At 43.3% G+C, this 20,885-nt stretch overlaps 2 protein-coding genes across 10 annotated transcripts in view; one reads left to right on the plus strand and one right to left on the minus strand.

The window, feature by feature from the left end:
- Positions 1-18,349, minus strand: BIVM (basic, immunoglobulin-like variable motif containing). 7 transcript variants are annotated; one of them, XM_075137597.1, is made up of 12 exons: positions 14,699-14,802; positions 13,840-14,105; positions 12,599-13,202; positions 11,103-11,229; positions 10,082-10,177; positions 9,887-9,991; positions 7,932-8,026; positions 6,525-6,657; positions 5,356-5,427; positions 4,410-4,493; positions 2,361-2,457; positions 1-1,495 (listed from the first exon to the last, which is right to left on the minus strand). In XM_075137597.1, exons 3-12 carry the CDS (start codon positions 13,086-13,088, stop codon positions 1,205-1,207), a joined length of 1,590 nt encoding a protein of 529 aa, XP_074993698.1. In that variant the 5' UTR covers positions 13,089-13,202; positions 13,840-14,105; positions 14,699-14,802; the 3' UTR covers positions 1-1,204. The 7 variants fall into 7 exon arrangements, 6 of the variants coding, with proteins under 6 accessions (XP_074993698.1, XP_074993720.1, XP_074993689.1 ...); XR_012671020.1 differs by lacking the exon at positions 13,840-14,105 and adding an exon at positions 3,983-4,143 and having other exon boundaries at positions 1,225-1,495; positions 14,583-14,706; XM_075137619.1 differs by lacking the exons at positions 13,840-14,105; positions 14,699-14,802 and adding an exon at positions 17,563-18,349.
- The window catches only part of POGLUT2 (protein O-glucosyltransferase 2), a 16,369-nt gene continuing 10,470 nt past the window's right edge, over positions 14,987-20,885 (plus strand). Inside the window, exon 1 of one of the 3 annotated variants that reach the window (XM_075137662.1) lies at positions 14,987-15,116. In XM_075137662.1, coding sequence (XP_074993763.1) covers positions 14,992-15,116 — 125 coding nt within the window. In that variant the 5' untranslated portion in view covers positions 14,987-14,991. Of the gene's footprint in view, positions 15,117-18,459; positions 18,894-20,885 lie in introns of those variants that run through there. The other 2 variants (XM_075137651.1, XM_075137671.1) reach the window with 2 other exon arrangements.

The following is a 20,885-nucleotide window of genomic DNA, read 5'->3' on the forward strand; positions in this document are numbered from 1 at the left end:
AAATAGAAAACAAATTTTATTGAATGAACAAAAGTCTAAAAGTCTCCCATTTTTGGTTAACAAAAGCAGCAATCTACAAAACCCCTGCATTCCATGAGAAATCTTTTTATGTCAAAAAATTAATCCTTGAGCAGGTATGAACATTTGTACGCAGAAGTTACAACTGTTGAGATGTGTTTGAGCAAACAACTGGATACATTTCAAATTAGAAAAAAAATAATTAAAAATAGAGACGGCACATGGACACCTGAAAAAGCTTGAATCGTTTGCTGGCTGAGAGGTATATAATATCATCAGGGCTGCCAGCAGTTTTCGGCACTTGCATCACTTTCACACAAAATTAAAAGAGCAGCAGAAAAATGACAGAAATTTTAAGACTGAACGAGGAAAAGAAGTGCCAACAGAACACAGTGTTCAACTGGCTCATTTGGCTAATGGTAAATGCAGCTTTTTAATACTGAATTTCACAAGCTTGTGTCAAGTGAGTCCGTGCTCTCAAGAGGCTCCAGGATAAGAATTCAGCTGCTGTACCCACAGAGCAAAAGCAATAAAGAAGGTCCGTCCTCGAACCTTCCCTGCCACAGGCGATTCCTCTCAGTCTACAACAGGCATCCAGCTAAGGGAAAAGTAACTGAGACCTACTTGACAAAATATGATTATCTGACTGACAGAAGTCTACTGGGAACTAAATGGAGAACGCACATTCACTTCGTAAATCTGACAGGGTTTTCGAACCTATGTGATTTTTTTTATTTTCACTGGATATGGGCAGCCTTAATAAAATGGAGTGTTAAAAAGGAAGGCAATGTTTACTTGCAGAATAACCCTTTTTACAAAGTCACATAATAAATTTTCATGCTTTTGCATACTAAGTATTTCCAATGAAGTCTGTTTATTACATTGACTAATTTCAATCTGCTCTTTTGTTTTCACAGATCCGGACATAGTACAATTATTTCAAAAGAAAGGATTGATTTTGCTGTCATATTTACTTTTGATTGCAGAGTACAATAATTTGTGCTTATCTGTCAGTTTATACATCAGATCTCATCCATTGCAGCCATATCATCAGATTTATTTAATAATTATGAAGCTGTATCTTATACCATAATTTCTATTCATATGTATTCTAAGACTAAAGATCCCTAATATGTCTTGATTAAAACTAACTTTAATATATCGACTCTATTATCTAAAGTTAATTTTAATCATTTCCATCATAATCATTATAACTCTGATACCCACTGTTCCTCCTCTCACGAAGATTAGATTTCTTCCACGTAGATTCTTGATGAAAGCCAGCACTGAAAGATCGACCCAGTCGTCCATGTGGTTTCTTAGAGATATTGTCTTCACTCTCAGATTTGGAAATTCCTTGTCCTTGTGGTTGGGATTGTTTATCTTGTCTAACGTTTCCAAATGGAAAATTCCAAGGACCAAATCTTTGCCAGTTAAGTTTCTGAAAGGCAATGATGCAATGAAGATTTCCTCCAACCTAATCAAAGTAAAAAGGTTGTTAAATGCACGCATTTGTAACATACATAGATATCTGAAATTAACGTCTTGGCAGGCAACAGAACTCTTTAAAAAAGAAAACAAAAAAGTGCAACAACACACAAACAAACAACAAAACCCCACAAAACCGTATCCACAAACAAACAACTCTGCTCAATCAATTTTCATTGTTTCCCAGATTCAATTACTGCCTTCTTTCTCATCTTTTTAAGTTATCCTTTTTAACTTTCATGGGCTAGTATAACTTATCTTCTTCTAGTCTTTTTACTGTCCAGCCACTGTCACACAAATTAGCTCTTCTGGTCCCTTCTCATCTTACTGACACTGTCTTCCATAGGATCTCCACATTTTAAATCACCTCTTCAGCCTATTATTTCTCATAGACTTTCAATCTGCAAATCCTATAGCCCTATCGATAGGAAAGAAAGCTGTAAGTATTGACAGTAAGTCCACACAACAGACACACATGCATTCTTTTATGTTTGATCTTACTCTGCTGTACTTTCTTTCCTGCTTACATGTGCCTAGAAGGCCATGCACCAAAAGGATCTGTCATTTGTCTGTAGAGTATTTCTATACTTGCTGCAGCTACATTTTAAGCCAGCAACATTAAATATTGTGACCAAATATATTGTATATCCTGGTTCATCCTAGCATATGCCAGGCTACTGCTGTATTGTATCTTGTCCTGCAAGTAAATATAAATGACTCTGGTATGTCAGTACCCATATTTGACTTTTGTCTTCAGCAACACTTCATAGCAAATTCCTTCTAGTGAAGGAGTATGAGTAAGTTTGCCAAAAACGTACCATGAATTTCCTCCCATCTTAATAAGTTTACCTTACCTTCTTTGTTTTTCGATGCTGCAATCCTCTCTCTAGGTGTCGAATATCTAGATATTCTGGATTTTGGGTGTTTAGGTCAGTGACAATATCTGCCCACCTACAGAATAATATTATTACTATTCAGCTGACATTTATGAAACCTCAGCACCACTAAGACTCACGTACACACACATGCAAATACAGACCTGCAGCTTCAGTCTTACCAGTGATTTAAAGATAAACGAACGCGTAAAGCTATAAAAGCCTCAGTATTGGAGACATCAAGCTAGATGTAAAAGCGTCACTTTTAATCAAAGCATTCAGTGATTAAACCTGCTCTTGGGAAACACCTTCCAAAATGACTAAGAGCACCATGAGTCATTAGTTGCGTTGCTTACCCTTACCAATTCATCGGTTTGTGAAAGGAAAATGCAAAGTGCGGTTTAGGCAAGGAGAAACATTAGGTTTTACTTTATTTAATCCTCTCTTACCCTTTTATATCATTTTGTTCAAACCCATTTGGTTTTTTCGCCCACTAAATCCGTTTTAACCAGACAGCTCTCACCATAACTCACTCCTCCCTTTTATTTAATTCCCATTTGTAATAAACTACCAATTCAATCATTCCCCATTCACTCACCTCTTCAGAGTTTCATAGCTGCTTCTAGCCCAACTGAAACAAATACCCCCTTATTCCACACCTCTTTAAGCCTACACATCACCTTTTCAGTTCTGTCAATGTCTAATTACTCACTTCTCTCTAACATCATCCTCCCAGTTCAGAAAATCCATTTCTACCCCAACCTTTGCCCTCCTACCTTAAGCACAGAACTTTGTGCTAGCTCTCATTGGGACTGTGGCAGGAGGAAGAATGTCTCCACAATTAAAAATAATATTACAAAGGTTTGTCTTCTATATTCAGAAACCTTTTCCTGTGCCATTTGTCGCTCATATACCACAGGACAAAATTCTGTCAGTGGGATGGACAGTACGCCATTTCTCAGCACAGCAGCCACATGTGTAATGCGATTTTTATTTTGTGATACTTAATCTCATTAGTCCAAAATATCCAGCTATTTACAGTTATTGACATAGTCACATCACTGACAAAGCAAAAAAAAACAAAAAAGATATCTGGGTTTTAGGTACTGGGATAGAGCTGACTGGCTACGAAACAGTCAGATAAGCTCTTTCAAACAATTTTTTCAAAATAATTCAAGAATAAAAAAGAGGAAACAAAGAAGAAGTTGTGTGATCTTTATTTTTTTTCCCCACAGCTCTTTTCCTAATGTATCAAGAAAAATCACTCCATAATTAACTCAGGCAGAGAAGCTATTTGCTAAAACTTATGTTTTGACCACGGAATTGGTTTCTTGAGAAATACTATTCTTTTGCACTGTTCCCTCATTTCAGAAATTAGTGTTAGGCATTATGAACTGGCTGAGAGTAAAGCTGAGAAAGCTGTTCTATTAATTTTATCATGACAAATATAACTAATCAGCGGAATTTCTACATGGCACCCTCTAGCTCTCCTAGAATGTACATCTAGTTCAGACACCAACTTCGTGTGAGCCAGACCCCATCATAAATGTATTGTTTTAATGCACAGATGAGCTAATAACGCAACAGAGTACAGGCTGTACCTGCGCCTGAGCTAGGAGATCTTGGCAGCAGCATAATATCCTGTGCACACCCCAGACACAGCCTGTGTACGTCCTCAACTGCAGCATAAGCTCCTCCAAGGTTCGTACAGCCTGTAAGTCGCAATTGGCACGATCGCAGACAGCGGAGGTGTCTTTTCTTCCTGACTAATGAGAGCTGTGTCACACTCAAACAAGAGAAACAGGCTTTGGCTTTCAGCAGCCCACACACGTCCTGCCACGTGATACAAAACTGCGGAGCCAGCCTTGAGGTCAAAACATGAAGTTTCTCACTAAAGCACCTGTTTCTGTTAGAACTATAGTATATTCATTCAAAAAAACTATAAAGGCGCTTGGTGACCCTTTGTAGAGAAATACAATTTGTTTTGAAAGAAAATATATTGTTTTAAATTCTTACCAAGTAACGTACCTTTTACAGTGTATTGTTGGATGTTTTCTGCTCGGCTCTCCAATTAAGATCCAATATTCTACTTCTTGCTGCAAGACACGACCTCTGTTCAATAGAAGATACAATGCTAATAAGATTTATTGTGCATACTAAAAAGAAAAAGAGAGATTAACATTCTATTGTTCTTTTTAGAATTTGCTAACATTTAAAATTGTTTCCTCAGCCAAACTGAAAACTAGCTCCTGTGCTATAGCGTTTGCAATTTCATACAGGGAAACTTTTTGTTTCACAAGGCCTGGAAGCAAGATAGAAACCATTGCTTATTATTTGGGAAAAAGACAGATCCTCCTAAAAAATAGTGTTACTCGGATGAAAGGCAGTCTAGTGTGAGACCCAAATATAAATATATAAATATAACGGAAATAAGAGCTGTGGAAAGCCACACAAAGGTGGAACAAACGTCCTCCTCCTACCTGTGATGTTCAACAGCGTCATGAAAGAGCCCCTTCCACTATTTTTAAACTACTCCCCAGCTGACAACTGTTACTAACAGCTGTAGGGTAACCTGTATGAAAACAGCTGGTAACTTCAATCCCTTCCTCCTAAGCATCAAATACCACACATTAAAAAACAAAACCCTCAACCAATACTCGTTCAAGTTTGTGAACAACTTCAAGAAACTCAAAGCCTGCAGTACCTTTGTCAGGGAAAATTTGTGACAGACATCAGAGCAGACTGCTGAGATACAGAGGATTGTTCTGTGACTTCCTGTGTGTAATTATCCCATGAAAAACTACTCCAGTTTCAACTGTAACAAAAACTGAGAATTTTCTGCCTAGGGAAGTAGACAGCATATGGCCTTACTGCTTGCAATAATTTGTTTACTTCCAATTCCCTGTAAAATAACAATGTGTGCCATCATTGTACAGACGGGAAACCAAGACACAGGATAGATTAATTGACTTACCTAAAGTCACACTGGAAGTCTGTGGTTGAACTGGGAACTGAACCCAGGTCTCCCGAGTCCAAATCCAGCAACCTAAGATCATACAGGAAGTCTGTGGGTGACCTAAGAACTGTCTCCTAAGCTCAGCCTAGCAACCTATCTGCCCATTTCTTTTGGAACTTAAACATTTCTTAGCTTGATTTTTAAAGAAAAGCTTTCCTTTGTAACTAGAATGCAAAAACAGGTAAACAAGAACTGCTGCAGAATCAATTGATAGCGCTTCTGGAATCCAAACATAATTTTTCCTGGTCAGATATTAGAAGATATGAAGAGAACAGGATGCTCTTCTGGTCTGACCTCCCGCCTAAAATAAGGCTGTAAAAGCTCCCTGAACACATTACTTCATGTTACATTGTTACAAGAGATCTGTTTTTAGGAAGAAAATCTAGTATTGACTTAAAAATAACATCAGTAGTGACTGAGAATCCATTTTAACCATGGGTAAAGTATTGAAATTTTTGCTCTCAGTCATTACTAAACAATATAAATTCAAAGGCGTGTTAAGTTTCCACACACTGGACCATATTATTTCTCAAACTGCATTTTTGATCTAGGAAACAATTTTTTTTTTAACTTTGCTCTTCCAGTAACTGATCAAGTAAGCAATCCATTAACCTTTTGGTAAATTTAAGCAGACTGATGTGTTGGGACTTCTGTTTGCGGCATATTTTCCAAACTCTTCTCACTCACATAGCATGTCAATGAATGCAGTCTTAACAAAAAACTTCTGTATTCTTTTGTTCATATACTAAAAGCTTTCATTAACCCCATGGTCACGGTCTCACACTGGGAACAAATTAGATTCAGATGATTACGCTTTATTACCTCCACACAATTACCATTTTGAACTCTAAAAGCAGAGCTAGCATTCTCCATTCCTTGATGTGACTCTACATCTTCAACGCAGCCAAAGGTAAACTGCTTGGTAAGCAAAGTGCAAGACTGAGGCTCACCCTACACCAGTGACCTACTCTTCTCACTGTCGAGCACTCCCCACTGTCGGTATCTGCTAATTTTGTCAGGGATTGTCTTCTTACACTCATGTTATTTAGGGAGAAAATAGTATCAACTTGCAGTAAATTTTTCTGTACGTTTCCTCCACTAAAATAAGCATAAACACAATATCTTACCTATATGCTTTACTAGCTTTTACTGGGGTTGCTTCAAATCCGATTGGGCAAAAATAATGGTTTTGGCAATGGTAGATGTAGGCCATTGATTCATCTTTCAGTCCACGTGTTAGCTTTGCAAGGGCTCCTGCAGCTACAAAGAAAGACCAGGTTACGGCCCAGACTGCTTTGGATCCTGCATAACATATCCAGCAAGAAAGACCTATTTGATAACATAAAATAGTTACACTGTTTTTTTAATTAGAGGACATGACTTGACAGGCATGCACAAAATACAGTTTTGATTTCAAACTTCTTAGTATTTAATTTCCTGCCTGGTACAAAAAAAAAAACATCTGCCACACAGTCTGTACTAGGGAAATGCAATATAAAGTATGCATTGTATTTAGATCAAAGTCATATTAAAAATTACGTGTTCTGCAAAAAAAAGAACCAAAAGTGTCTCTTAACCTAGGAAATACACACTACAACACAATGCAGTCCCACTGTCCCAAGTCAGATGTAGCATTTATCAATGATACTGCTGAAATCCCTGAAAGATTTCAAACGTTTTGGTATCATGAGCTTCTTGGAGTTTCCTAGTCTCAGGAACAGCTCCCACCTTGGGCATACAATATTTTGTAATGTGACTGCAGTGCTCTGTTTCAGGAAAAGACTGGAAAAGGCACTGAAACATGAAAGAATTCTCAAACGGGACACCATGAACAAAAAGGGGATTCCCACTTTAATAATCTCCCCCAAAACTTTTCAGCATGGTTGTATCCTTTTAAAGAACCTTCTAGTTAGAAGATAATTACCCAGACTATACCAAAGGCTAATTAACTGTATGTGAAAGTATATTTTTTCTTTAGGTAGCACACTTAAAAGTAAACATAAAAATGCAGCTTCGTAAGCTAATTGAGAATAATCACCTAACTTTTGGAGACAGATGTTAGCTGAAGTCAGGCAGACAGATGAGTTCACTAACTTTAAAATTGCATTTTTAAAAGTACAAAACATTTATTAAAGACATTAATACTTTTGTGTTGTACATTCTAAGTTTTTATACAACACAGATTTCTAAAACGCTGAAATAAAAACATGCTGCTCCCCCAGGCTACTACAGCAAACACATCTTCCAGGACACCAACACAGAACTGGAAGTGCAGTGTCCTCCCGGATACCTTAGAATTCCAGTTCTGTGATAACAGAATATATAGCACAGAATATATTTTATATAAATAAATGAAAGTTTTAGCAAAGTAAGACAAAAAGTAAAACCAGAAAAATCAGGCAACTTGGAGCTATTTCATAGCTTATCTCAAACTGGAAGTACTACTTACAGAATCTGTCCTGCCAAATGCTACATATTGCAGGATTTTTCAGTTTATATACTGTAAGATGAATGCTTTAGGATTAGCTACGTACCAGTTTCTCCAGCTGTCTTGTTCTTCCCATGAGGTTTATACAGAACATATGAGCATCCCTTGATATGGAAGTGATCATTTATTTGCCTAAACCATCTGAAACAATAAGCTTAAAGATTGTAGTAACTCAAGAGTTATTAAATGCAATTGTCCTTCCTCTCACTTTTCCTCTGCTTGACAGTTTAGAAAAAAAGTCTGGGCGTGCTACTAAGTACCTACTACATTAGTATATAGATTGTAGATGACCATAGTAGCCTAATACAAACAAAACTTAACATATCCTAGAAAGAGAAATAAATACTCAAAGCCTTTTTCTCCATCTTGCTTTTTCAGACCCAACATAGATCCATAATAACCAAAGGGCTGGATTTGAAACATTGACCGTTGTGTTCAGTCCAGTCACCTCTAACTTTCAGTCAGTCAGCCTTTAGAAAGACACTCAAATTCTGAAATGCCAAGTTTCAACCATGATTTGTAAGCTGCACGAAGGGAATCTTCTAAGACATCAGAAGGCAGGACCCTCCAAGTGAGACTTTCTGCATGTCACGTTGGGCTTCTATCACATAAGCTTCACAGTGCCCAAGTGTTACAGGAGTCCCATACTGCAACTCCTCACAGCAGCAGTAAGTGAGGACAGGTCTGCCAAGAAGATTTTGTCTCAGATATTTACTTTTCCGCATTAGAAGATTCAAATTCATCTCTCTGAAGATAATACCTCAATCATAAAACCATGTTGGGTGATGGGTTTGCCTCTCAGCCCTCCTGTTTTCTAGTCTGCCAGGTACATAAAAATTACTTGACCAGGCAGAAAAAAAAACTAATAAAGGTAACTTTACTGCAGCACTTGGGGTACTCACAGGGGAAAAGGAAGAAGAATTCCAAGTTTAACTTTTGGCTATATAGACTGTTGATATAAAGAGACAGAACATTTTAGCAGCTTGGGCTATAAGGGTGGCTATACCCTGACATACTCCTAAAGAGATCCAGAAAAATCTGGATCCAAGTCTCCTAAGGCAGAGACGGAAGTTTTCATGACACTCTTCAATGATCTAGTATGCTGCCATTAAAGAACAGACACCTGCCACATTTTCAAATCCAGCATCCACACTCTGTGCAATATATATATACATACACACATACATATATATCTCTCTCTCTCCTTCAAAAAATACTAACTAGATCAAATGCAACTCATGAAACAGGCGAGAACACTGCAGAACTTTTAAATGTCTCAGAAGGGTAACACACCAAAGCCCTGTCAAGACGTTCAACACTCAAGTACAATATGCTTCTGGCCCTGTTTAATCCTAAAATTCCTTATGAGTTTAATAAAACAAAAATAAACTAAAAAGGACAAAGGTTTTAGACCCAACTCTTCAAGATCAGGAAACAGCAGAGCAGAAGTGAAACAGTATTTGAAAGTCCAAGCCTTCTGTGACTCCAGCCCCATCTTTTCTTTTTTTCTTCCCCTCCTCCTCCTGAACAGCTCCATTGCTGCAAAGGTGCAGCACTCACTATCTCATTTTCAATTCTTAAATTAATTTTTACATAAAGCTACTAGTATATCAATTGCCTTTTCAGGCTGTTTCAGTGCCATTAACAAGTATTTAACATGCATTTTCAAAAACAGGAAAATGAGGGTAAAGAAAAAATTTCCTAACTGGAACCCAGGAGACTGGATTCATTACAGTATTATACAACCATTAAACAAACTGAATCAAAAATCAAATAGAATTTCATGTTTACCTGATCTGTGTAGCAACATCGCACTATACAAAATGGGCACTGTCAGAGTACCCAGGCATGCTTCATTATTCTAAAACTTAAGACTTTGTCAGCCACTTTTTTTTTTTAAATACGTGAACTACTACTGTATTTTTAAAGGTTCTATCTCTTAGTTTTATGTTAATTCTGCATACATTAACAATTTACCTGCATCAAAAGAATCAGACATACCTCATTAAAGTTGTATTTCCAGTGAAGGGGCCAAACCTAATCTCCTCAAATGGGGGCTGAAAGCCCAGTATATGCAAAGCTTCTTCTTGAGTAATAGGTGGTAAACTGGAAAAAAAAAAAAAAGTATTGTTTAATAAAGTAATTAGCAATATATTTTAGACACTCTAGAGGCAAAGCAGCCTATTTGTGACTTACCTTCCAGCTCCCAGTGTACTATATAAGAAATTCCAGCAAGACACTAAGGATGAAATTCCACAGGAAGTCTTGTATTGAGGTCGGCTAACACAATACCTAAAACAAACAAAAGCCCAAACACATTAGTAAGCATTCTTGATTTAGTTACAGGAGCAACCTAAATTACTTTTCTGTGTGCCATGCCATCGAAGTGGCATGTTATATCAAATGCTTTTACTCTTGCCTGTATTAAAAAACAAAACAAAAAAAAAAGGCAGTTCATGCTTTAAAAAAAAAAATGAGCAAATATGTTAACCAATTTCTTTAAGTTTGTCAGATACTACTACCCTATTTTATATAAATTAGTCAAATTTCTGACAGCCCCTCAGGAATTCTGTACAAATGATCCTGCAGGAAAAAATGGTTCTGTGCTAATGTAATGTACAGTTTGATGCAGTCTCTTCTAACGCGAACTTGTAGCAAGCTGCATCTCTACCAATTTACTAATGAATGTCATTCCGGGGTCGCAGATTCCCTAGGCTAACTCTAACTTTCTGATGTCACAGATATACAGTAAGAACCAGACTGATTCATTAAACTAAGAGAATTTAGTGAACTATATTCATATGATATAGGTTGTATAGAACTGACAGGTTCTGATCAAGTGTTTCCCAGTCAAAAGAAAAATCAGGAGTAAGACGTATCAGTACTATGTTTAAGATTACTTTTTGCCTGACCATGCTAAGGAACCTGCATTTTTTTTTTTTTAAAGCAATGAATCCCCACATAAATTTTTTCCTTATTGAAAGAAAAAAATGTTTAGAAAGAAAAATGTTTTTAGAATTTCAACAGATGGGAGGGAAGCTCTCATTCTTCTTGTGGAAATTATGAGATTTATTTTATGTATGCCTAACATATCCCCATTTCTAATAAAAAAAAGTATGAAGACATTATTAAGTTGTTTGAAATCAGATAACCAGCAACAGTGTTTACCGACAAACTGTATGGGGATAATCTTTACAATACAATTCATAAATACTACCATCTCCGGAGGTCCAACACTTTCCTCTCCTTCACATCTTCAAGAGCAGAACGCTGAGGACACTCCCTGTATTGTTTGCTTTTTTTGTCTAGGGATTTTTTCTTTGTCGCTTGTTTCTTCATGTTGCCTGCAAAACAGATTTCAGAAACAAATTAATGCCTAGTTTACCTTTTACATCTTTCTTCTTAAGCATTTTTAGTAACAGCATGCACCTCAAATAGAGACGCTGGTTGTGTCAGTAAGTGTCAACAGGTTTGTAAAGCTGCCATTAGCTCCGTAAACAACATCGTGTTTTTCTGAATAAAATTAATGATGACCTGCCCGACTGTTTAGAGAGGACAGTCAATCTGATTATTCTAATGCATTAAATCATCCCAGAAATAGACTCCCTGCTCCTAACATTAAATGCACAGGGAAATATAATGAAACGTTTGTTTTTCACAGCCAAGCTCTGTAACCAACTACACTTTCTGATGAAAACTTACATACAAATTCAGTGAGAATAATATACTGTCAAGGTCTTTTCCTTTCTGTACGCCACTGTGACAGTGGAAGATGACAAGAGTTGGGCCACGTGCTAGAGCAGGAATATTTCTGTCCCATTTTGAAGCCATCATATCCAAATGAAATACACCACATATATTTCAGCAGAATTTACCATGCTGTAAGATATTATCACTTGTTTCTTATTTTTAAAGACACCACACATACACACGGAAAGGCAATTTGCTAACCCTATTTAAGTTTTGCTAAACTGCTTTCACACTAATAGACAAAACAGGAATTTGACTAGCTAGCCAACCCATTAAGGAGAAAATCTGCAGCCAGCTCTGGATAAGCAGAGAGATTACAGGACAAAGAGAACCAAGTGTGCAAGTGCCTGATTCACAGATGCAATCTGTGACTAGGGAGAGAAAGAACATAAGAGGCAGCAAAGCAGCCAGTTTTAAAGAAATGGGCTCCCTAACATTGTATACATATAGCCAATCAAAATATATACAACTGCTTTCCTAAATGACTGTAATGATTTCATTTACTTCTTGTCACAAATAAACCACGACTTTAATTTCAAAATATATCTCTGAAGTACCTTGAAACATTTCTGCAAGTGACAAACTTGTACTTAACAGGTAAAACTAATCACTGCACAATGCACTAGGTCCTACTAATAGGAAAAAAAAGAAAACACCCCAAAAACCCAAGAAAAACAAAACAAACCCAAACCAACAGTCACCACAAACAATACCCCCAAAAACCCACAAACATTTAAGTAGAAGCCAGCCTTGTTTTAGAGCCACCTCACCAGGCAGCTACACTTGACTTTCACTCCTCCTACACCACACTCTCCTTTCCCAATGAGCAAATTGTTTGAAATGATGGACAGGCTCTTTTATAGCACTTCCTCAAGAGGCGCATGTGCTGACCAGCCCCCTCCACAAACAAGTTGTAAACATGAAGCCTCTTCCTATCACAACATCAAATCTTCACCACCTCACCTGCTTTGTTCTTCAGATTTGTGGTCACGCCATTGAATTCCGATTTGTCAATTTCCCATGCCAGTGGAAGCTTTCCAAGATCGCCAGGCAAGCTTTCCAAGTCAGCATCTTCACTGTAGATTATCTCTGAAGCACCAGTTTGAATGCCGAGTAAGCTAGGTGTGTTATTTCCAACGTTTAAGGCAGCACTGCCTGACAGGCAGGCACTAACTGAAGCACTTGGGCTTTTACAAATAGATGTAACTCTGTTTAAAAAAGCATAGTCTGAGCAGATGGTATAAAATTTCTCTCGTGTATGAGTCACAGGACATCCCCGTGGATAATGCCTATCTCCCCTAGACACCAAGGACGCAGCGGAGGCGTCTGACATGCAGTATCGCTTCACGGGATCACGAAGAGAACCTTCTGGGGATTCCTTCCCAGGTTTGTTTTCAGTGTTTCCATTATTTCCAGAACCATTCTCCTTTTCATCTTCTGAAATGTTAGGCATTGAATGATACTGAAAGAGTATTGCACACCTAAGAATATTTTTTTCTTTATGTTTTAATTACAACAGATTTTGTATCATTGTCTCCATTGCCTCTGCAAGGTATCGACGAGGTACCTAAAAGAAAATGAGAAGTTACTACAGGTGTCTCAATCAACATAAAATATACACAAAGCTTATCTTTGAACTCATATCCAATAAACGCTGAAATACCCTTCAAGACACATCACAACTACACTATGTCTTTTTCTAAGCATCTCTAGAATTCTACAAACAGCACTTTTTATTATTTGTGAGGTGCCAACAGCATACACCATAGTGATACCATGAAGACATCATGAGTAATTACACTTGTAAACCAGCACATGAATAAAAAAACAAAATTAAAAAAAATGAAAAGCTTCCTATGTTTATGTAGTTGTGGTGATCACTTCTATTCCTTACAGTCACAACACCTTGCATGTGTGGAGTACAAAATAATTTATACAAATTAATAAATCACAGAAACAGCAACTTAAGGTCACTTGATTCTGAAGAATCCTGCATGCTTTTGCTGCAAGTGAAGTTCAAGCTTACAGAAAATTACAGTAACTATGACCTCTGTTGACTGTAAATTGACAACACTACCCTCAATCTGTTTCACTGCTTTCCTCGTATGGCTGTTAAGGGTTCCCTTTTATTTTTACGCGCCTCCTATTCTTCAAGATGTGAGAAAGAAAAGCATCAGGTTTTATTTATAGCAGCTAAGAATTACCAAAAACAAATTTAGAAGGCTGGCTTGCTTTTAATGATCTTTTTTAAAAAGCAAATTGATAGTATGTGTTATCCATCATCTCAGCGGTTTGCACGTCTGCGGTGCGAAGATAGGCAAGATGGGAAACCCGGCACGCGGGAGGCGGGGGTTTCACACGAGAGCAGACCCCCGCCACACCGATTTCTGGTCACCGCACGGAACCAACAGTGCACGAGCCTTCCTCCGCCGGCAGCGGGTCTCGAAAACAAACACAGGCAGGGCTCTACCTGAAAGACCGCAAGGAGATACCCAAACGCATGCAGGTACCCCGCAGCTGCCCGCAGAGAACGCGGCCAAGCAGCGCCCGGCCCCGGCTCTGCCGAGCGGCCCCGGTAGGATCCGCTCTCGCCAGCTCCGCGGGGGCTCACCCACCGGGAAGGCGCGTACAGCTCCCCCGCGAAGTGGGGGACACCCGGCCTCAGCACCGGGGAGGGGCGGGAGGGCTGGGGCGCCGCCAATCGGGGCCTCGGCGCGGCTCTGCCGCCCCGCCCCCCGCTCTGCCGCCAGTCGGTTCCAGAGTGAACAGCCCCGGGCTGGGGGAAGGGCGGCAGCGGGGCTCGGGGCCCGCCGGGAGGGTGAGCCCGCTCCCTTCCTCGGCGCCTGCGAGGGCCGGCAGCGCAGGGGCGCCCGGCAGCGCAGCAGCGGCGGGTGGAGAGGGGAAGAGCGGCTGCTCGGCGGCGCGGCCCGCGCTCCCGGCCCGTTACCTGTGCGGCGCGGCGCCCGCCTGCGTCGCCTCCCCCGGCCGCGGCGGAGCGGGGACGCGAGCGCGCCGGAAACAGACACGGCGCGCGGGGGGGAGGGCGCCGCGCCACGGGCTCACCTGCGCCCCCACCGCCCCCCGCCTTCTCAGCGCCGCCGCCGCCGGCCGGCACCAACTCCCGCAGCCGGCCGGGGGGAGGCGCGGGGTTGCCCGGCGGTGGCGCCGGCCGCGCTCCCCCTGCGGGCCCTCACGGTGTCTCAAAGGAACCGGCTGCGCGTCTCCCGGCTAGGCCGCGGCTGCGCCTCGGCGCTGTGAGAGGCACCTCTTTGGCCGTGTCTCCCCCGTGTGCGCCCTCATGGTCTCGTCCGCTGCTGCCCCGCGGGCGGGCGGGGGAGGGGCGGAGCAGCTCGGGGATGGCGACGGGGAGAGGCGGCTCCGTCCGTGGGGCCTCGGCGTCGGGCCGGGCCCACCGCGGCTGGTGGCCGCGCTCCTGCCTGGCGTGGCCGGGGCAGGGAAGCGCTCTCACCTGCCCGTCGAGGTGAGGCTCTGGCTGTTGCAGGGGGTTCGAGAAAGGCAAGGCGTAAATGGGACAGCGGGCGGGAGCTCCCGCCCGGGGGAGAGGAGCGCCGCCGGGCGCGGCGGCTGCCTGCTGCGCCCGTGCCCGCTCGGAGCGGGACGCGCCAAGCGCATGTCAAGAGGTGAGGCGAGGCCGTGCTGACTGACGGGTGCCTGGCTGCAGAACGTCCCGAGGCAAGCTGCCCCTCGCCGACCGTCTTCCAGAGCGCTGCAGGCGCCGAGTGAAGCTGCCCGGCTCCGGAACAGCCGGCCGCTGAAGCTCCTGCCTCGGCGGGCTCGGGGCCACCCCCCTGCCCTCACCGCACCCTCTTGGAATGCGGGCGCTCCTGCTTGCCTGGGCCCTGCGGCGCCTGCCTTCCCCCAGCCGGCCGCTCCGGGCTCGGTGCCTCCCTGTCCTCGGGCTGCGGCCGTGCGCCGCGCGGCCCGGCGCAGGCGCCTGGTGCGGGCTGGTGGCGGGGCCGGAGGCCGCTCTTCTGTGCCCGGTGCTCCGAGGGCAGCAGGGTGCCCGGGTGCCTGTCCCTGCTGCACCGGGCTGCCCTTAGGTTAAAGCAGGCTCGACTCGGCTCACAGCAAGTCTTGGCTCAGCTTTGGTGTCGCGCCTCTAACGCGGCTACATCTTCCCGTTCAGGGCAGGGAGCGTGCAGGAGCATAGAAGTGGGCGTGGGGCTCCTCCTGGGGAGCAACGGACAGGCGTCTGGGCCTTTTATTTGCACCGGATCTCTCCTGGTTTCCCTGACCGTTGGAAGAATACATGTAACAAAAATGCTCCCGCAAAACTGTATAAAGGAACAAAAGATTATTTCAGGTAACAGTCTCTGGAACTGCTGACAATATTTCCCGTCTCATCCGCACTGCAATCAGCATACTTTCAACGTGCACAAACACAGTGGCACTGAAGACGTGAGTGGAACACTTCCGGTACTGCCACAATTATTTAAAATTAATTTATTTTTAAATATTTAGGTTTGTAATATTAAATGATTGCTTTTATAACAAAGTAGTTATAAAACTTAAAATAAAAACCAAAACAGAGAAGGATCAAAAAGAAGTTATATGGTGTCCTGCTGACAGGAGATTCAATGCCAGTGGTTACAGCATGGTGCCCTCAGCCCACAGAGCCCCCACTCCCAGCAGCAGTTTCTGTGAGAGGTGCTGCAAACCATGGAAAGAAGAATGAAATTTCTCCTCAAATGTTAAGAGTTATTTGATAGTTTTCAGAGATTAGACAGAGCAAAGGTGCAAAAGTCCTCTGACACTTGTCGGCACAGCCAAGTTTGCCATCCCCTGGACACGAGTAAGACAAGACCTAGATCAGATTCAGAATCTGATGTGGCTTCATCCTGAGGCAACCTGCCTCTCGTAATGGAGAGCGTCTCTTATGTCTTTGCCAGCTGGAAGCCTGCTGAACCTTAGTCAGCCAACAGCCTTTGAAGTAATTAAATAATTCTGCCTCCAAAGCATTTTTCTCTGAGCCAAATTACAGGCATTAGGATAGCAGCAACATCGGCTTTGCCAGCCAGGACTAAAATTAGGTTGCATGATTTATTTTGCAGCTTGTTTGGGTGCTGACAAATAGTGCCAGGTCTCTACACGGATTCCCCAAGCTGCGCTTATCTGGGGGAGAAAAGCTGGAGGAGAGAAAGGCAGGAGGGTAGAAGTCTGTCACCTTTACTTCATGGCTGCTGTGGTTTTTTTAACATGCCAATGCCGCCCTGCTAGGAAGAGGAAGGACGTTCTGTGAATTCTATAGCTATGAAATTTCTTTTTAAGTTAAACCATCTTTAAAGTTCTTTTCCACTAAAGGAGACTGGCTTGTCTCGTACAGCAAAACATCAGCTGAGAAGGAGTGTGATTTCAGCCTGTAAAATACATCAAGAGAGTAAAGAAGGGGGAGGGAGAGGAGCTAAAGGGTTATGGATATAAAAGAGGGCCTGCATGAATTTTTAGACTGGAAATTGCAAGTCTCCTTACTGCTGAATGTCCTGAAAAATAATGTCAATGGGAACAGCAGGAGACAAAAACTATGCCTTTAAAAGTTAGAGCTTGATAATTTTTTAAGGCATTTTGTAATGAGGTTGCTGGTTGGAAAAGATAACATTCATTGACCCACGTGGTCCTTTCTCAGCTTGCAATTTTCTCAAACCAAGTGATTTTTTGTGTGCTTTTCTAAAAACACATTTGCAGTATTTCAAAATGCAAAATATAAAATCTCTTTGAAATTCATGACTCCTTGATGTTGAGGTTCAATTTTCTGTATTGTTTGCCTTAACAAGAGAAAAGCAATAAAGAGCAAAATTGAAAGTATCGTTTAGGATTTAAGTTCTCCCACAAAGAAGCCTTAATTTTGGTGACATTTCTGTAACTAGATGACAAAGAAAAGCATTTGGGTATGTATGTGTACAGCCTACCTGGAAGGAGGTTGTAGCGAGGTGGGTGTTGATTTCTTCTCCCAAGTAACAACCCATAGGACAAGAGGAAACGGCCTCAATTGGCACCAAGGGAGGTTTAAATTGGATATTAGGAAAAATTTCTTTACTGAAAGGGTTGTCAAGCACTGGAACAGGCTGTCCAGGGAAGTGGTTGAGTCACCATCACTGGAGGTATTTAAAAGATGTGTAGATGAGGCGCTTAGGGACATGGTTTAGTGGGCGTGGTGGTGGTGGGTTGATGGTTGGACTCGATGATCTTAAGGTCTTTTCCAACCTAAACAATGCTATGATTCTATATGTAGTTAAGAACAGCATCAGTGTTTCACCCTAGCTTTCTGCAACCTGAGGTTGGATCAAAGGGCCGTTGAATCACCTGAGGTGCGCAGGCTGGTGCGGTGCCCCTTCACCTCTGCTCCAGGCAATCCAGGACGGTGACCTGAGCTCCTGGACATCACGCACCGGCTTCAGCTGCTCTAGGGAGGATTTTGAAAACTCATTTTCCCGATTGTAAACTCTTTATTTCTCACCCTAATGTTACGGAAATGGAGTGAGCGGGGGGACTTCAGCTCATGACATGGAGAAAACAGCAACATGGAGGCATCCGAATGCGTTAAGTCAGAGACACGGCCAGAGCCAGCTTTCCCCAGTCTCCTTCCTCTGAGGGGGGTCCCATCAAAGCCCCTGGGCCGCTCGGAGCCGCCGGGCCGCTCCGGGGCTGAGGTGGCCCTGAGCTAACCCGGCGCGGGCCGCCAACGGCCTCCCGACCGCCGCCCCGCCGGATCGGACTACGTCTCCCAGCAGCGCCGCTCCGCGCGGGAAGTGCGGCACCGCCCGCCCCGCCCCGCCCCGCCCCGCCCCCGCGGAAGCAGGTGGGTGTGGCGGGCGGTGGCCCCGCCCCGCCCCGCTCCCCTCAGACGCCTTGGGGATGGTGCCCTGAGGAGTCGAACCGGCAGCCGGGCGCCGGGGGAAGAGCAGGGACAGGGCGGCAGCCGCCCCGCGATCCGCCCCACGCTCCATGCAGCCGCGCCGAAGGCGGGACTCCCCGGTGCCGCGGTGAGGGGAGGAGGAAGGTCCCGGCCGCGCTCCCTCCCGCGCCTCGGCGGTGTTTCTCCGTCAGGGGAAGCGCTGTAAATGCGTGGCCTGTGGCCGCTCTGCGTCGCCCTGGGAGCCGTTGCGGCGGGCGCCGCCGCGGGCGGGGGCGGCCGGCTGAGCCCCGAGCGCAGCGCGGTATGGGGGCCCGGGCTGCGGGCCGAGGCTGCCCTCCCCGCTCGCTATTTTTACGTGCAGGCCGTGGACGCCGAAGGGCAGAGGTAAGCGCGGCGGCGGCGGCTGCTTTTCACGGAGGTTGTGGGCAGAAAAAAGTCCGAGAGACCGGTTAAAACGTCACGTTCCCTGCCCACCGACCCCCGCCCGGTGAAACGAGTTAGGCGGGGAGCGGCAGAGCTTGCTTTCTACGCGCCCTTCCCCAGGCATCAGCACCCCTCCACGGGTGCGCGGGTGTGCGACTTTACCCACGTTGGGCAGCCGCTTAAATACCTGCGGGCCCGGGTGCTGGATCTCTTGTGAGGGAGCGGAGCGTCCCGCTCCCCCCGCCCTTGGATCGCAGCAGTGCCCCGTCCTCGACGAGGCCGACCTTGCCTGCCCATGTCCCAGCTGAACCACTTTCACCTTTTAGGCAGAAATCTACCTGGGATTTTCTTGTAGAAAGGGAAAGGTGAAGGCTCCCTACGTGACTTTTTCTGTATATCACTTAGGAAAAGCTAATTAATCGTTTTAGGAGTATCAAGTAACTGCACAAGGGGATGAGATGAGAAGAGGATGAAAATGTTCAACAGCAAAACACGCGTATTAGTCCAACCAACAATTTATGATTTATTCTGCTTTGTCAAAACCTTAACAATAACTAATATATTTAATTTATGATATACCTGCTCAGGTGTCCTGCTTGTTTCCGCTGTTAGGAACATCAGTATTTCTCCTAAACGTGTAGGCACAAGATCAGTAGAGTCATTTAGGAATTACTGTATAGGCCGTTAGGTAAACTTCATAGGAATGAAATAGATAAACTTAGTTATCAGGGGACACTCATGGCTTTCCATTTCTACAGGAAAGAAACCCTGACCGTACAAGCTAGGTAGGAGGTCGGAGTGCTCTGTCCAGGTTGTCCAGATTAGATGCACCATGGCACGTGCAAGTCTGGAAGCTGCCAATTCGGCGTATCTTGGGAGAGTAAATATTTCCTGCGTTTAGTTGAACTGGCAGCTCTCTAGTATGTCTGCACAAGTTTTAAGAAAGATGACCAGGCTGCTGGGCTGTAATCCGTTAGTCCAGCCACTCCCACCACTTCTCTTTCTATCCCAAGATCTCCCTACATTTTTGGGACCGTGTTTAAAGAGGTGGAAGAAAGTTGGCAGATGCAGCATTTTGACTGTGCCAACTTTGTTAATACATCAATGATATGTGATAACGTCATGATTTTTCAAATTATTTTATTCGGTTTTATGGAGATTTTTCTATGATTGGTGTATGGTAAATTTTACCAAAATGTTGTAAGTACACATTGAATTACATGATCCCACTGTAATGTTTTTTCCCTTCCAAGACACTGGCATTTGTAATATCTTTTTTTTCCCCTGTATGAGCTACCATAATGATTGAGAAGTTTAACTGCGTTCTTTATGTTCCAGGTGTTATTTAAGGAAGTAAAGTAATCTGCAAACATTTTGCTTCTCTATGTAAAATAACAGACTTATTAAGCTGCTAAAGTGAAGCTTGTTCTAGTATTTTTTTTTTTTTAATAGAATCATAGAATGGTTTGGTTTGGAAGAGACTTTTAAAGATCATCTAGTCTGACCTCGTGCCATGGGCACGGACATCTTTCACTAAGTCACGTTGCTCAAAGCCCCATCCAACCTGACCTTGAACGCTTCCAGGGATGGGGCATCCACAACTTCTCTGGGCAACCTGTTCCGGTGTCTCACCACCCATCGTAACAATTGTCCTCCAATCTAAATCTACACTCTTTCAGTTTAAAACCACTGCCCCTTGTCCTGTCACTACAGGACAGCACACCAAGATAACATCCATTTATCTGCATGTTCTTGACCTTCCCATCATTTTTTACACTTTAGCTACCATTAATCAAGATCTATGCTGGATTTTTAAAGGTGCTCTGTTCCCATATAATCAAAGACTGTACTTCCAACACAGTTCAACATGTAGGGCATGTTGGTGATTTTGGAGGTGTGTTCATGAGTATCTGCGTGGAACCTTCTTGATACCTAATGCGTCTAACAGCGTGA

This window comes from Calonectris borealis, chromosome 1 (assembly GCF_964195595.1).
Source record: "Calonectris borealis chromosome 1, bCalBor7.hap1.2, whole genome shotgun sequence".
In the NCBI taxonomy this organism is placed as follows: Eukaryota; Metazoa; Chordata; class Aves; order Procellariiformes; family Procellariidae; genus Calonectris; species Calonectris borealis.

What these genes read in the sequence shown, in the direction of transcription:
- BIVM (XM_075137619.1), bottom strand. Translation starts at nt 13,088, where the DNA reads ATGCCTAACATTTCAGAAGATGAAAAGGAGAATGGTTCTGGAAATAAT. An exon ending in AAATCTGAAGAACAAAGCAG is followed by an intron (nt 11,230 to 12,598) that starts GTGAGGTGGTGA and finishes TCTGTTTTGCAG; the next exon opens with GCAACATGAAGAAACAAGCG. An exon ending in AGTACACTGGGAGCTGGAAG is followed by an intron (nt 9,992 to 10,081) that starts GTAAGTCACAAA and finishes TTTTTTTTCCAG; the next exon opens with TTTACCACCTATTACTCAAG.